The 15,765-nt window shown below is 43.1% G+C and overlaps 1 protein-coding gene across 2 annotated transcripts in view; it reads left to right on the plus strand.

Annotated features, from left to right (window-relative positions):
• The window catches only part of LOC146868382 (F-box only protein 6-like), a 116,598-nt gene that overhangs the window by 78,127 nt on the left and 22,706 nt on the right, over positions 1 to 15,765 (plus strand). For both annotated transcript variants that reach the window (XM_085609883.1, XM_085609885.1), the window contains 2 exons: positions 8,757 to 8,852; positions 12,185 to 12,320. In XM_085609883.1, coding sequence (XP_085466009.1) covers positions 8,757 to 8,852; positions 12,185 to 12,320 — 232 coding nt within the window. The remainder of the gene's footprint in view (positions 1 to 8,756; positions 8,853 to 12,184; positions 12,321 to 15,765) is intronic.

Here is a 15,765-nt window from a genome sequence, read left to right on the forward strand (position 1 = left end):
CAGTCAGCACATACACACAAGCCTTGTGGTCTCAAGGTAAAGACACCAAAGTAATGTCTGCAAACCATTCCTACACTAGCACAACTGGGTCATCTCTGGCCTTTGTTTTCTTAAGTACATCCAGATAAGCAAAGTACTTACTGCACTGAGGCGGGAAATAAGAGGCAAGGCTAGGTCCTTGCTTGTTGCCAAGAATTGATTTATGTTCCTGGATTACAGATTGATAGGGTTCAGCATTGAGTGCTTTGTACATAACAAATCGAACCGAAATACAGGTGTGAAAATCACTGACTAGTTAATAAAGGGATAATGATGACCAGCTAAGGTAATCTCAGGATAGCGGGGTAACGAGAGGTGGTAATTAGATCAAGCACACCCAATTCCTTGTACTGTGACATGCTATTAATAACACTAGGCTGATTGTTGTTTAACTAGTGTGCCATACTTAGCCAATATCTGCAATACTTAGCTTGGTACTATACCCAGTATGGGTCTGACTCTGTAGCTCTTAAGTTCATTCATGTTCAGGGAACTAACTTCTTTACAGAATGGCATATGCCAACACCACTATTGTTAATTATTGGCTATTTTAAAGTGAAGTGTGGGGGTCATGTGGCGGCCTTGGGTGGTGATTGCATTGAGGATGCCATAGGGCCGAAGCCTCTCTTCATTCGCCAGGTACTATCTTAAGAAGCCTGAAAAACAGTTTTAAAAATCATTACAACTAATAGCCTGTGAATGGCGAACAGCAGATTATCGCACATATCTATCTTAAAAACACACAGCCTCTTATTATTTTTGTGTTTGTTTGGATTATTTTATTTAGAGGAAGTGCGTAGCCTCGTAAGCATTCTTAACCAACTTCATTATATCTTCTGTTTTGAAATTTGAATGCCTGCCCAGAAAAGGTATGTCCGATCATGGGTAGACATGAGGTTCAAATAAAATCACAGATGAGAGCGAGTACACTCGGAGAATGCGAAATGCAATGTAATCCAAGCCTCCCTTCTCAGCTAATGATGCACCAGGTGGATGAGACAAGTCTCATGCCAAGTGTTCATGGCCTTTGAAAAATTTGAAAACTTGTAATGCGGCCAATCGAATTTTAAAGGCATCCTTGGGTAAACCGCAATTCCCCATCTACCAATCTCAGGACGACGTTTATTGGTGTGGATAAAAAGGTGTTAATACCCCCATAACATATAGGATAACTTGGAGCCTACTGTTTGGTGGCTAATTATTCATTGTTGCCACTCTCATCAAATGGCAATATTATCCCTTATGTGGTAGTTCATTTTCCTTGTATAAAATAACTGTGGGGCTCTGAGTATGGCCCTTATCAAACCCAAGGTCCGCTTTTAACTCTGTTAATCATGCACTGGGACATCTTGGCTGAGATGGGGATGAGTACTCATTAAAGGTTATATAAAAGCTACATAGTCAGAACAGTGTCAGGTTTACATATGGCCCCAAGGGGAAAATACTGAGACCTTTGTGGTAAAATGTGGTTCATGCTGACCCCTTGTTCTTTAACCTGTATCTTTACGTATTGACAACAGATCTAGACGTTAAAGGTGTGGATAGCATCAGAGGTAGGAGGTCAGTACCTAGACTGTTGTACTAGCCTTGCTCAAATATGGAGCACGTGTTAAAGCTACATAAACTTCAACATCCAAATTGTGGAGCGCCAAGTTCTTCATGAGATTGCAGGATCTCCCTCATTGTGTCTCCAGTTGTGTCATACATCGGTCACTTTTCCAATGGGGAGATGTAATCGAACTGGATCCTCTACTTTTCTGGCAATCTCTTTGGGCCAAAAAAGAGCAATTTAATCCTTGCCCTGGATTTCCTCAAGATATCGCCATGCATGTAATTATGAAACTGGTGGCCTTGGGATCCCTGTTCTTGAGCGCTCGTAAAACTCACGAACAGGGCGAGGGACCAGTTTAGGGAATTAAATCTGAGTAATGTAGATCCTACTTGTGAGCATGATCTAATAAGAGTTACTCGTTAGCATATCAAATCTGCCGCTGAAGACATCCAAGATTATTGAACCATATGTTTTTACTGATAATTCTTCCGAGTTCTACAATAACTTGAGAACAAGAGCATAGTTATTATGGAGATCTTGCACAATGCAGGCCAGCATTAGCTTTTCGTCTGAGGAAGTCCTAACATCATGTATGCTGTTGGGCAATTTTTAACACAAGCACTAAGGGTCGGAGCTAAACATAAGACTAATTTGAAGAGAAGCATTTAGCATAAAGCTTCACTGGGGATTGAGATGTGTGCCTAGAGTGCCCCGAAGCTACCTAAACAATTTGTTTTTGCGTTTGACTTTTGCATCTTTTGAGATCGTTTTTTCTGTAATTTGATTTATTCTGCTGGTTGCCTCGCGAGGCTCTTGCCTTGTTGAAAACTACAAACTAATATTTAATTTTCAGAGGTTAATGCAATAAACGCTGTACAGGAGTGAAGCAATCTATATGTCGCATACAAAGTTTGCTAAATCTTATCTATTTTAAGTCGCCAAAAATGTTCTTATGAATTCTTTTTAATAGTAATGTTGTTTTGTTTTTTAGCCATTGAATAAGTGAAATCTTAATTCTTATGCTGATCCGCTTGTACTTGCAACAGACCTGTCCTGTTGGCGGTTCCAGAGCTCAACATTGAATCGTTCACCTCTTGAACTAAATCGGTTACTGACTTTTCCATCCCAGCCGGCTTACTTGTGCTTGTTGGAATGGACCTCGTGCCTCTTCAGTGTTCACTAAGTAGTGTTTCTTTATTACAGTGGAGCAGAGAGCTACCTTCCTCTCCCAATAGCACATTTTGGGCATTATTCCATAAATTGGTGCAGTTTTGCACTGAAACGGGGTAGATCATTTTGCACCATTTATACTTGCAGCAGTGCAAAGTTTCTGTAATAGGAACTTATTCCAGGCTTTACTTGCACAATCAGAGCATGTAATATTGACTTTGACGGTCCATCATGACCTTTTGATGGACTGATTAAGGTCATGCGGACTCCGGGACAAGGCTTGGAATCTCTTGCAGTCCTTCCCTACGGATAGAGTACAAGTGGTATCCCTGGGTGAATACCAGTCAAAACCCTTTGCTCTGCCCTGCGGGGCTCCGCAGGGGTCGTCATTGAGCCCTACATTGTTCAGTGTCTGTTTCCTCTCTGGCCCCTATCATTAACACCTTTGGTTTTGATCTCACCTCCTATGCGGATGACACCCAAATCAAGGTGTCTCTTTTGCCAGGACAGGAGGTGGGTATGGACAACCGTTTTCATAACTGCATGGAAGCAGTGGGCGGTTGGATGGTGAAAAACTGCCTAAAGCTTAATTCAAATAAAACGGAAGTCATAGTATTTGGGAATGGTCCTCACTTCTGGAACCCAAGCTGGTGGCCATCAACAATAGGATCACTTCCTGTTCCCATGAAGAAAGTAAAAAACCTGGGAATACTAGTAGACGACAAATTGAACCTGGCAGGCCAAGTCAATGCAGTTTCATCATCAACCGCTTTTGTTCTCATAACAGTGAAAAAAATACTGCCATTCCTGCCAGCAGGGAGCCGGACAACAGTGGTCACCGCACTTGTTTTGTCAAAACTTGATTACTTCAATGGCCTTTATTTAAACATTCAAGAACGCTTTATAAATAAACTCCTAAGGATACAAAATGCGGCCGCCAGATTACTTACTGGAATGCCCAAATTTGCGGCGCTCTCCAACGAAATTAAAAAGCTACATTGGCTCCCGGTGAAAAAGCGAGTGCTTTTTAAATCTTTGTGCACTGTATTCAAAGCACTCCAAGGTATTGGACCGGAGTACTTACAGAAACAGTTTAATCGGTACATACCCACAAGAAATCTACGCTCAGCAGGAGCCAAAATGGTGATAGTCCCGCCCACAAAAAAGGTATCATGGGGAGGACGAAGATTTGTCTTCGGAGCGGCCAAGGCTTGGAATGACCTTCCGGCCCATCTCAGAAATGCCACAGATCTTTTGGCTTTCAGAAGGGCCTTGAAAACATGGCTGTTCAACAATTAAATTTTTCTGTTGGTGATAGCTGAAATGAAAGGTAACTAGCGGCAGGAAACCCCAGGGTAACCGTTGCGCTCTACAAATAAACTTAACATTATCATTAATATTCCACGCCCTCGCTATGTCCCCTTTGGCTAACGTAAGACCCAACAATAAGAAATGGCGTTTATAAACGTTGCCGCCTATCCCCTCTGACTTTATGCTCATCTTTGACCATGCACAGCGCTCCGCTGCCTGCTGACTAGGTTTGCGCTACAGAAAGACCAATTACTTACATAATTACCAGCTCTTCTAAATCCTTACTTCTCCTCCCTCTGCTCTAATCTGAACCAATGTTATGGTACAGCATGGTGGCCAGTAGGCCTGCCTCTTTGTTACCACCCACTCCAATAATAAGGCCACATCAGAGACCAATGATGATTTCCCCAAAAAACTGTAAAGTCAATAATAATAATCAGCAACTCAAGATCTACCTGTTTATTTCTTATCACCTCATCGGTAGAGTGCATTTTGTGACCTGGGGAGCATGTAGAGTGAGTGTTGCATTATGTGGATGGCTGCTGAAATAAGCAGGGCCATATTTTTTGGACTATGGTGTTTGAACAACGGCTGTAGATAGAGAAGTTTGAAGCTGGAGCCTCATTGTATGAGTGGGGGAGAGACAAGTGTCCTGTGCTGCAAGGTGTATCCATGGTTTTAGTTGTGCTTTCTTCATTAATGGTTTGTTTTGTTGTTCTTTACTGATGACATTACAAAATATTATGGGGTCTCTTGCAGAATGTGTTATTGAACCCTAAAAATGTATTGCATGAGCAAAGTGGTCTCTTAGATTTCTACTCTGAGTAAATGAGAAAGTAGGGGAAATTATTTGTATAGGCCACAGTTTAGTTTAGTTTTTTCAGTTTTTATTGGTTGCTTTTTTGAGCAATTTTTTAATAGGTTTGCAAGTTGTTACACTGTCCTTAGTATGGACTTTGTCTAGTTGACCACCTTCACTGACATAATCCTGTGGCCCATACAGGTCAAAGTGATATTGCCAGTAGAATTGTAGATGGGGATTCTGCATGTTGAACCCTTGAATATAATTGTAGAATTCCTATTGTCCTCCCAAATTACCAAAAGGAGTCCTAATAAAACAAACTTGATTTTAGAACCTCCCAGGAACCGGGCAAGTGATCCTATAAGAGGGAACAACTAGAACAATCACCCCAACTATAGATGATGAATTGCCACATAGCATGATAGTCACCAGGGCTAGATGTGCAAAACGTTTAGATGACGCAGACCACAGTGTGCGGTTATGGGTTCAACTTACTATGTGAGTGTTTTGACAAAGGTGTAAATGCACAAAGGAGCATGCTAAATACCAACACGGTTGCCACACTTTGTGGGAGTTGGTACGCCAAGGACACTTACCAGTGGCAACTGAGAGGCTTTGATGGAATACTGGGCTGCATGTGCAATGTTAGAAGGCTGTGGATCAAAACCTGACTAAATTCCAAGGTGACATTGTGGCTGTTGCTGAACGGATGGCAGCCAACTGCCTTCATCTGAATTCCAACAAATCAGAAATTCTTCTCCTGGGGAGAGATATTCAACAATGGGGCGACCACTGGTGGCTCTCCTCTTTAGGGCCACCCCCTAGCCTAAAGCAGTAGTAAAAAACCTGGGTGTTTGAGCCGACAACACCCTGACATTTGAAGCTCGGGGAAATCGGTGGTGAGTGTATTTTTTGGACTTCTACGAGGGCTAAAACCCATGTTGGGGTTTTTTGATTCTCATACACGCAAGGTTATTATCCATCCACTATACTCTCTAGGCTGGCCTACTGCAATACTATGTATCTAGGCTTAAATAAGACAGTGACTGAAAGACTTCAGCTGGCCCAAAACGCGGCGGCACGGCTACTGTTTGCACTTCCTAAGTCCTGTTCGGTTTTCAGCTTTATCCACAGGCTGCATTGGCTCCCTGCGGATAAGAGAATTCACTTCAAGGCTCTATGTATTGCACATAGATTCCTCACTTCCCAGGAGCCCTCCATTCTATCCAACTTGCTCCACTGGCATGTGCCCCAGCTGGATCTGCGCTCAGCTAATCTCTATTTGGCTGGTGTCCCTCGTGTCAGAAGAGCAAGAGCAGGAGGGCGCTCCTTGCGCGCCAAAGCTTCCGCCCTTTGGAACGCTCTTCCTGTGTCCATCAGGAGCATCCAGAATCACTGGTCATTTAGAAGGGCTGTGAAAACCTGGTTATTCTTGGCTTAGTCCTCTTTCTATTTCTCCAGCTAAAGCTCATTCTGAGACTAGCGCTGGAACGCCCCGTTGCTGGGGTAGCCACGCGCTTTACATATATTTTACATTTTAACATAACATAATATCATCCTCAAAGCAAAGATCATCCTCAAAGCAAAGGGTTTGCTGCTGCTGTCACAAAGGGTTTTTGATCCATTGCTGTGCCGAGCAATGTGTCTGGTGAATATTTAGCCTCTCCTTTTTACAGAATATAAACTTTTTAGAATATTTGTGTATAGATTTGCAGTTTCAAAAAATCATGTGTCATTAGGGGCTGTCCTTCTGGGTCACAATTCTAATGTGCATCTACTTGAACATGCTACTGTTAACATGGAATACCTTCCTGTGGAATGTGAGTAGGTCATATACATTTTTCAGTATTGCCCAGGTAATGGCCACTTGTACCTAGTTGCCTGTTGTCTAAATTGACCGTGTTAATTTCCCTGACTTACTAGGACCTACACAGGGACTGGACAAAAGATCTGTGGGATATGGATGATGATGACGACCGGGTGGAGGCCCTTCAGAGCCCACGGGAAATAGCCATTGGAGCCAAGTTTAGACTGGTCCAGCTTAAGCTCCTACACATAATCTACTACTGGAGGACTTTCCTGCTTACGATAGGTAGGGCTGGGACACCGCTATGCCTCAGGAGATGCGATCAGGAGGCCACCTTCTTCTATATACTCTGTGCTTGCCCTGCAGTCCAGGGGTTTTGGCTTAGGGTGACGAAGGTCATGTCTAAAGTTATCTTCAAACCAGTCCCCCTTGACCTGAAATAGCTGCTATTAGCGATACAGGGTGAGGAAAACTGGCCCAAACACCCCAAAATCTGGTTGAAGATGGCAGTCAGCGGTAGCTAAGTGCAACATAGCCAGGCAGTGGGGCTCAGACACCCCTCCGAGCGTGGACGATTGGGACTCCAACCTCGATTGGTGCCAGAGGGCGGAGGAGGTTATCTACCAAAGCCGAGGTTGCCCAAAAAATAGGGAAAAGTGGGGGTGGGGTTGGGGGCTGGAGAGAATTTAGAGGTACTGATGGGTGGCTCAGTTAACACAGACAGAGCCGGACCATGGGTTTTGATGGGTTGACTAGACTCGAGTTCCTGTGAGAGGTATTTGGTCCTAAACGCACCGACAATGATTACCATTAAAAGGTTACTGAACCATTGTATAGCCCTCCGGCGATATCCTCCACTTTGATAAGTAAAGTGTTTATCTTCATCATGTAATGTTCGATGAGCAATGTTCAATACAAATATTGATAAAAAAACAACTGACAGTGTTGCTTTGTACTGTTTTAGAAAAGTATGTTATTTTATGTTATGTGTATTTGGGTAGTCCACAATTCACCGGGAGGGCATCCTGGTGCTGGAGCAGGATCTGTATGGGCCGAGCCAGGGTCTGGGCTAGGTGAAGAGGCAGGTCTTCAGTTTATTGCAGAATCCAAGAACTGAGGAGGAGGCTCTGACGTGCAGTAATAGATATATTGTCAAGTAGTGTCTATCACCCATGCAAATTTCTATGTGTTAAGAATGTAAATGCTCTTGTACTGTTTTCACCCTGTTTTCTGAATTGTCCACATGTTCGTGTTATAAAGTGTTTGAGAGAGCATTAACATTGAAAATGCTGGGCCTGGTAACCATGTGAGATGTGGATACTGAGTCCAATCAGACCAGCCCCACTGGCATGCAATATTGTCTGGCATCCATTCAAAGGGCGATGGTGTTTCAGGAATATTTGAGAGGAAATCCGTGTTACTGGTTGGTCCTTTAAATGATCTTTTGAAAAGTTGTATTTTAGGCCAATTTAGAATGCATTAGCGTTAGATTTTCATGGAAGACTTCTTGCACAAGACGTTCTTTTTCTTGTTTCTGTGATTGACTCCACATTTTATTGTGGCGTCATAAGTTGGTGGTGTTTGCTTGCAAATTAGTTCTTATGGTTGTGCTTTGTGGCACTAAAGATGTTTCCATAATACCGGCTCTGTATCCATAATATAATAATCGTTTTCTTCCCCTAATTGGGGTTGAATTCTCCCTCACCTACATACCAAACCTTATTTTCAACTGTACTGTTCCCCTTTGCAGTCTCCTTCAACAGCATAAACCTCCATCTTACTTGTACTACATCCCTTTTCAATGACTTTTTACAACTTGTTGCATTCATTTAGTTATGCGCTTTGTCACTTATTAAGTCGGGGCGTTAACAACCTAATCTGATATTTTCGCTTCTTTGGATATTGAATATTGTGTTCTGCCTGGTGTTGACATATCATCTGGTGCTTCAAGTGACTTGGGATTCTCTAGTTGCTTAGACAAAATGTCTGGGTGTGCCCTGGGACTAGAATGAGGCGTTGCGTTAGCACCAAATCTGTCCTGGGTTTAACTTTCTCATTCTTACTTTTCTCTGTAGGGAATGCAAAAAATCCCAGCTCATTGACCTGAAGAAGGAAGGATACTGGGAGACGCTGATGGACTCAGTGCAGCCAGACATCGTAGTGACAGACTGGTGAGTTGGACCTATATTATTCTGGAGTTTAGAGGCCTCTTCAGGTGCTATGGGGCCCCTGTTGGACTGTTTGAGTGGAAGGGCTTTGATTGAGCTGATGAGTGGGAGGGCATCTCTTGGAATGGTGATGGGGAAGGACTCTGTTATACTGATAAGATTGAGGACCATATCAAACTGATGAGTGAAACGTCCAATGCACTGGTGAATGGGTTACTCTGTCGGGTATTAGTCTGAGAACATTGATTAGTGAATGGAAGGCTAAAGCCTCTGCGGCACCTCAGATAGGGTTGTTCCTACTCATTTGTTTGCTTTGATCTGTAAGTTAGCAGTGCTTACTCATCCTGTGTGTTTGCTTTAAACCTTTGGATTTTGCTGTCCAGCTTTCTCTACTAGTGTGGTCCATAGACGAGAACTTTCTTGGATGGACTCCTGCCTACAATTTTGTGTGTGTATATTTTTAAGTTCTAATGTAATATGTTTATTGATCCAAATATTGGATTCTAAACGTTATTTTCAATGATTTATGGGAATGACATTTTTAAAAACAGCTTTTCACTAGGTTGCCTAACATACAAATCCTTGGACCTGAACATGCTATCTGATTCAGATGACCTGGTCAGCATCTCTGGAAACTAGGAGGAATTAGAATTAAGAAAACACTGCTCTTTGAACCACCTGAATTTAGAATGGCGCAGGCTGAGCATCAGTCCATCTTTGGAATGGAAACCTCTTTTTGGAACTCTATGCCTGCTGATTGAAGGATACAAAAGCCCTATATTTCGACTCTATCTGACATAGTTTGTGTCCATATTTCTTGCCACTCTCTTTTTACACTTTCACTGTTACACTTTATTGTATCTGTGGTTGCAGAGTTAAACACCTTTATATTTCCATTGGCGCCCAAGCATTTTATAAAACTAATTAAATAGCAGAACGTATCATAGTGTCTAAGATGTCTGAAGACAACGGTGTGGTCACTTGACACTTCCTGGTGCTTTTACTGCCAAAGACGTGACATCAACAAATAAAGGCCCCATTTAGAGAGTGGCTCAGAATATTCAACTAATGTAAACAATTTTACACTTGCACTTAATGTAATTTGAATAGAAATTGTGCTTGCTTGCCTTTTTTTAAATTTGATTGACAACAACCTAGAAGCGTGTGGTGCATCTGGGGCTAAAACAGGCACAAAATGGTTTGCATGTAGATTAGACCTCAAGTCTGCTCTAATCGAACTCTCAGTCTCTCCTGACTCCTCCTTACCCGCCCCCCTTTTACGCCGCCCTGTCTCTCCCCGAAAAACAATGCCTCTTGGAGCCAATTCACGCCCCTCAACGACACTGCCATCCTCAGCATACTATCGTCCCTGAAACCTACAAATCACTTCAATGACCCCCTCCCCCCAACTTCTTTAAAGAAATGATAGGATCACTAGTCCCGCTCTAGTCCAAGATTATCAACGCTTCGCTTCTTCAAGGTGAGATCCCAGACTGCCTGAAGGTGGGCCTAGTTCTCCCTATTCTCAAAAAACCCACGGCGGACCCTGAAGACCTGAATAGCTATCGACCAATCACAAACATCCCTACCCTGGTAAAACTCCTTGAGAAATGTGTACATGAACAACTGCGGAAACACATTGAGCAATTCCAACTTCTCGACCAATTCCAATCGGGCTTCCGCTCTGGCCACAGCACTGAAACAGCCATCACTCATATAGTGGACGATGCCCTCACTTTGCTTGATCAGAATGAAGCTTGCCTACTAATACTACTCGATCTCTCATCTTCATTTGACACGGTCAAACATGACAATCTACTTAACCTCTTGGAATGCAGAATGGGGCTTTCAGGCACTGTCCTAAAATAGTTTGCCTCTTTTCTCAACAACAGAATGCAAAGAGTCAAATCTAATCAAACTCTATCCAACTCCAGTCCCTTCACTCTGGGTGTCTCCCAAGGGTCCTCACTCTCCCCCACGCTCTTCAACCTTTTCATTGAACCCCTTACTGTAATCCTCAAAGCATCCAACATCCAATATCACATGTATGTGGATGATACTCAACTGTACATCAAATTATCTTCACCAGAAGATATCAAGTTAATCAGCAGAATTCTGCACAAAACCTTAAATTGGCTAACCTCAAACTAAACTCCCATAAAACTGAATTCCTCCTCATTTCACCCACTAGGCAAACCCCCACTGTTGTGAAATATCTAACAAACCTCACCGCTCTCAACTGCACACCACACATCATTGATTCCACAAAATCACTGGGAGTTGTGCGAACCTAAACATGCAAGATCACATCAGAGCATCTACCAAAGGAGCGAACTTCCAACTGAGCATCCTAAGAAAACTTAAACCCTACCTTCAACAAGATGACTTCAAATCGGCGGTGCAAGCACTAGTCATCTCAAGACTTGAATACGGCAGTGCTACTCTATGCGGACTTCCAAGTTTAGCCCCACTCAGAGCAATGCTGCGACTAGACTTGTCACTGGTTCCAAGAAAACCAACCACATCTCGCCGGACCTGAAATCGCCCAACTGGCTTCCATTTGAGGCGAGGATCCAGTTAAAAATTGATTGTACGACCCATAGAGCACTGCACTTCAATACCCCTCTCTATCTGACAAATAAGCTCGAACTATCGGGTGGCTCCCTGCCCTCGAGGAGCACCAGCACACTGATCCTCAAGCCTAAGAAATTAACTACAAACGTACTTTCTCTGGCATTGCCCCGAGAATCTGGAACTCCCTGCCTGTAGAAACAAGACTGATTCCCTCAACATTTGCCTTCAAAAGGGAAGTGAAAGCTCTACTGATGAACACTGCGCTGAACTAGAAGCTTCTCTCCTTTTGTCGCCTTGCTTCTTTTAGCTGATTTAGCTACAACCTGGCTTCTGTTACGGCCCAGTGTCGCCCGCCATTATGTCATTGTTGTTCCTGATGTATATTGCCTTAATAGCTACATGGCTTCTGTCACGGCCCAGTGTCGCCCGCCTTAAGTCATTGTTGTTCCTGATGTGAATTGCCTTAATTTTCTCCCGCAGCTATCTATCTGTCTTCCTCAACCCGCATGTGAAGCGCTCTGATACCCGCTTGGGTCATGTTCGCTCTATACAAAACTTTAAATAAATAAATTAGGTAGTACACCCCCACAGAATCCGGATTTACCTCCCAACTTAACACCAAAGACTGAATTCAGCCTTAACTCTCCACTTGCTAGTAGTTCTTCAAACCTCTGTGGGAATAGTGATATATTGTGACCCCATTCTAGGTTACACGGCATGTGCTGTGATGTGCAGTTACGTTTATTTTATTTCCATCTTAGGTATGCAGCAAGACATGACTGTGGATGCAAGTACGAGGTATGCGTGCAGCTTCTCTCCGTTGACTACATCGTTCTACAGGAGTTTGAGCCGGAACCAGTGATCATTGAACAGTGGAGTGACGCTAAGTGGAGAAAGGTATCAAATGTAGATTGAACGTATGGAGGGGTGTTGCTCCAAATATTTGTCTCAGTCAATCGTCCAATATGGGCTCCCTCTCCACAAGAAGTGAGTTGTCGGAAAAACATACTTTTTTAGTATTAGATCTTTTATGTACTCAACAAATTAGATATTTCTTGTTGTTTTAATGATGTTGATGACAACATCAAAATAGTGACCACTTTGTTTGGGACTTATTTTGTTTTCCAAGGATTGGCTGAGCTTAAGCTCTACCCACTAGATCGCTAAACCACTCATTTCAGGGCAAAACTTTTGGATAGTCACCTTCTCTAGTAGCACTACCTGGATGAAATCCCTTCTTTCTGTCTCTGACAAAGAGCATATTAGCCTCTAAATGGCTCTTTCTTTCTGAGAACCCTCTTCCATGTTTTTAACATTTTTTTTTTATTAATTTGCTTTGTCTTTTAGTGTGCAGGGCTATTTTTCCTGAAGCACATTATTATTTTTAAGAGACTGTTGGACGTTGGTTCACTAGTTGAGGGGGCTGAAACCCTACTCAAGCAGCAACCACAACCTCTGTCAGGGTGAAACGCAAGCAAACCCCAAATTAACTTGTGCTTAACCCTATGATAGCTTGACATAAAGCAGCGAGGATTAACTTAGAGACCATATGTGAAGTATTTGTGTCGCACTTAGCCAAGTGAAAACGCAACACAAGAAAAATCCTACACTAATCAAAAAAATAGAATACGATGTAATAAATAATTTGAAATGAAAACAACAAAAATTCAACCAGTAGAACCGGAGATATACATTTTTAAAGATTTAAGTGAAAATAGCTACAGACAGCACAAAGTGGAGAGGAGTTGGCCTAACGGCTAGGGCAGTCGAACTCGAATCTGGGGAACTGGGTTCGAGTCTTGGCAATGGCGCGGAACATCCTGTGATTCTGGGCACATCACTTAATCTCCCCATGCCTAACAAAAATGAATGTGTCCTCATGTAATGCAACTGGTGCTATGTAAAGCACTCTAAAACCCGATACGGTTCAAGTTTGCGCTATATAAAACTCTGTAAAATAAAGTGTCACTCATGACTATCAGGTTATGTGAGACTGGGTGAAAGTCACAAGTTCGGGCTAACCACGATGGAGTGCTGCCCGATACAGTGACCAGGTTAGACCCGCTGGAAGAGTTACCTTCAATATCTGGCGCAAAGAATTGATGGAAGCCAGTGTAGCTACTAGGTTTCTTGAGAGACAGATTGGGATTCATAGCAGCCTAGCTGCCGCAATCTGCACAGTCTGCAGTCTGTTTAGATGTTGTTCCTGCACGTTCACATATAGTTCATTACAGTAGTTTATTTTTTATAGAACTAAGGCAGTTATGCCAGTTTTTTTGGCATTAGCTGGAATAAAAGGGAGAATGTTTTTGATTATCTGAAGTGTGAAGAAGGAGGAGGAGAAAATGGCATTAATCTGGCTTCTAAAGTTCAACTTGTTATTGATTTGAACTCTTAGGTCTTGGCATTGGTCACAGGAATCAGAAGAGGACCTAATTCCTCTGACCACCAGGAAGGGGCCCATGCCGAAGAGAGGTTTCCAAACAACACCCCCTCAGTCTTTCCTGAATTGAGCTTTAAGCAGTGTATGTTCATCCATATACTCATAGCATGCATGCAGTCATGGAAAGGACAGCTGATATTTGAATCTTTGTTAAATGCTGGCACAACTATTTGAGTGTCGTCAGCATAGGAAGTTAAGGAGAAGCCAAAGGTTTTAATCAGAATAGCAAGCTCTGCAACGTATACATTGAATAATGTCAGACTAAGCGAGGATCCCTGTGGGATCCCACAAGGAAGGAAAAAGGGCAAAGATTCATACTGATTGAGGGCAACCATTTGTACTCTGCCCAATAGAAACGAGGTCAGGAAAGTCTGGGCCTTATTCTTAATTCCTAGTTGTCCTAGCCCATTGTGAAACTGCGTGTAGTTGACCGTATCAAAGGCATCCGACAAATGAGGAGGCTAGTGCTGCTAGTCAAGACCACAAATATTGACTAGCATACCCTCCTTTTCCCTATACCTCCAACATTTCCTATAGGAATTGGTGTGAATTTCCTTATGATTCGATGCAATGTCAGGTGCACATGTACCTGGAGAGGGCCGGCTTCTCTTTATTGTATACATTGAGGCCTCTTAGGTAGGTTGGACGAGAGGCTGTCCCACTCCTCGTTTTCAAAGAGCCTTCCATCATCTATACATATGTTTTTTGGACTACACATTTACTCCTCATCCACCACCACCAATGAGTTATTTAGTGCTTTGTCACATTAATATTCTTTATACTTCTTGAATTGTGTGAGCAGTCTGGGAACTGCGGTTTTGTTTCTTGGTGAAGTAAACGGTGATGTGCCTACAAGTAACACTTGTGTTCGTGTTGTGGGATGCAAAAGACCTGATTGCTTTACTCATGCGACCTGATCTCCTCTATGACTTATTTATAATATATGGCTATTATGGGCTGGAAAAATTACCTGACTTAAATCACGCCACAAGATAATTTGAACACCTATATCCCCTCTCTCACAAGAGATTTTGACCTGTGTGATTGTATATAGCTGTGGCATACAATTGCACAGGTGTAAATGGATTTACACCTACTAGCTATCCTTTGTAAAAACAGCAAGCATAAATCCAGCCAGTTATATCCTTAAATGTATGTTTTTGGCCGAAAATACTTTTGTGGGTAATGTCCTTGGTGCACTGGAACTGTGGCGAGCAGTTGTCCACCTTTCCTACACTTTCTCTTCTTCACCTACACTAGTAGCAGGTTCAACCACCCCCTGCGCCCCCCCCCCCCCCCCCAAGATTCCTTGTGTTCGGACTGACACTTGACCAGTACCACACTTTGGCTCAGGACAACTTCTGGGTGGTCATTCCCAAGGGGACAGTCAATGGGGAGGTCTTTACTGACTACCACCCTTCTCCAACTAAGGGACCCAGCTGTTTCTAGGGGCACTACAGCGACAGGCCTAACAGTGACCTCCCATGGTATTGCCCTTAACCTTTTTGTCTCCCATGGGACATAGTGGTTTGAGAGTACCAACCTGTCATACACCTCAGTGTGACTGGCACAGGTATCTCTCAGGGCAGTGGTTGGGATTCCATTTCACTGCCACTGGGTGGAGGCGTATACTCCCCTCTGGAATTTCCAACTCACCTGTTGGGCCCTTTTTCTAGTTAAAGGCTAGGGGGCATCCTCATCTGGAGAATTACCCCCATAGGCTAACCTGGCAACCCCGGGGCTACACTAGGGGTTTTGTTTTTAGGACAGCTAGGTTCCTTGGTGTGGTATTCTTTTGACAGCTGTGACACCATGCACTATTGGGATCTCAATTCTTACTATGGTACCTCATTTTAATTTGTGAGGTATTTCTGGGTCCAGTCTCCTGGGCAGGTTTTT

Source organism: Triturus cristatus, chromosome 1_2 (assembly GCF_964204655.1).
Source record: "Triturus cristatus chromosome 1_2, aTriCri1.1, whole genome shotgun sequence".
NCBI classification, from domain to species: Eukaryota; Metazoa; Chordata; class Amphibia; order Caudata; family Salamandridae; genus Triturus; species Triturus cristatus.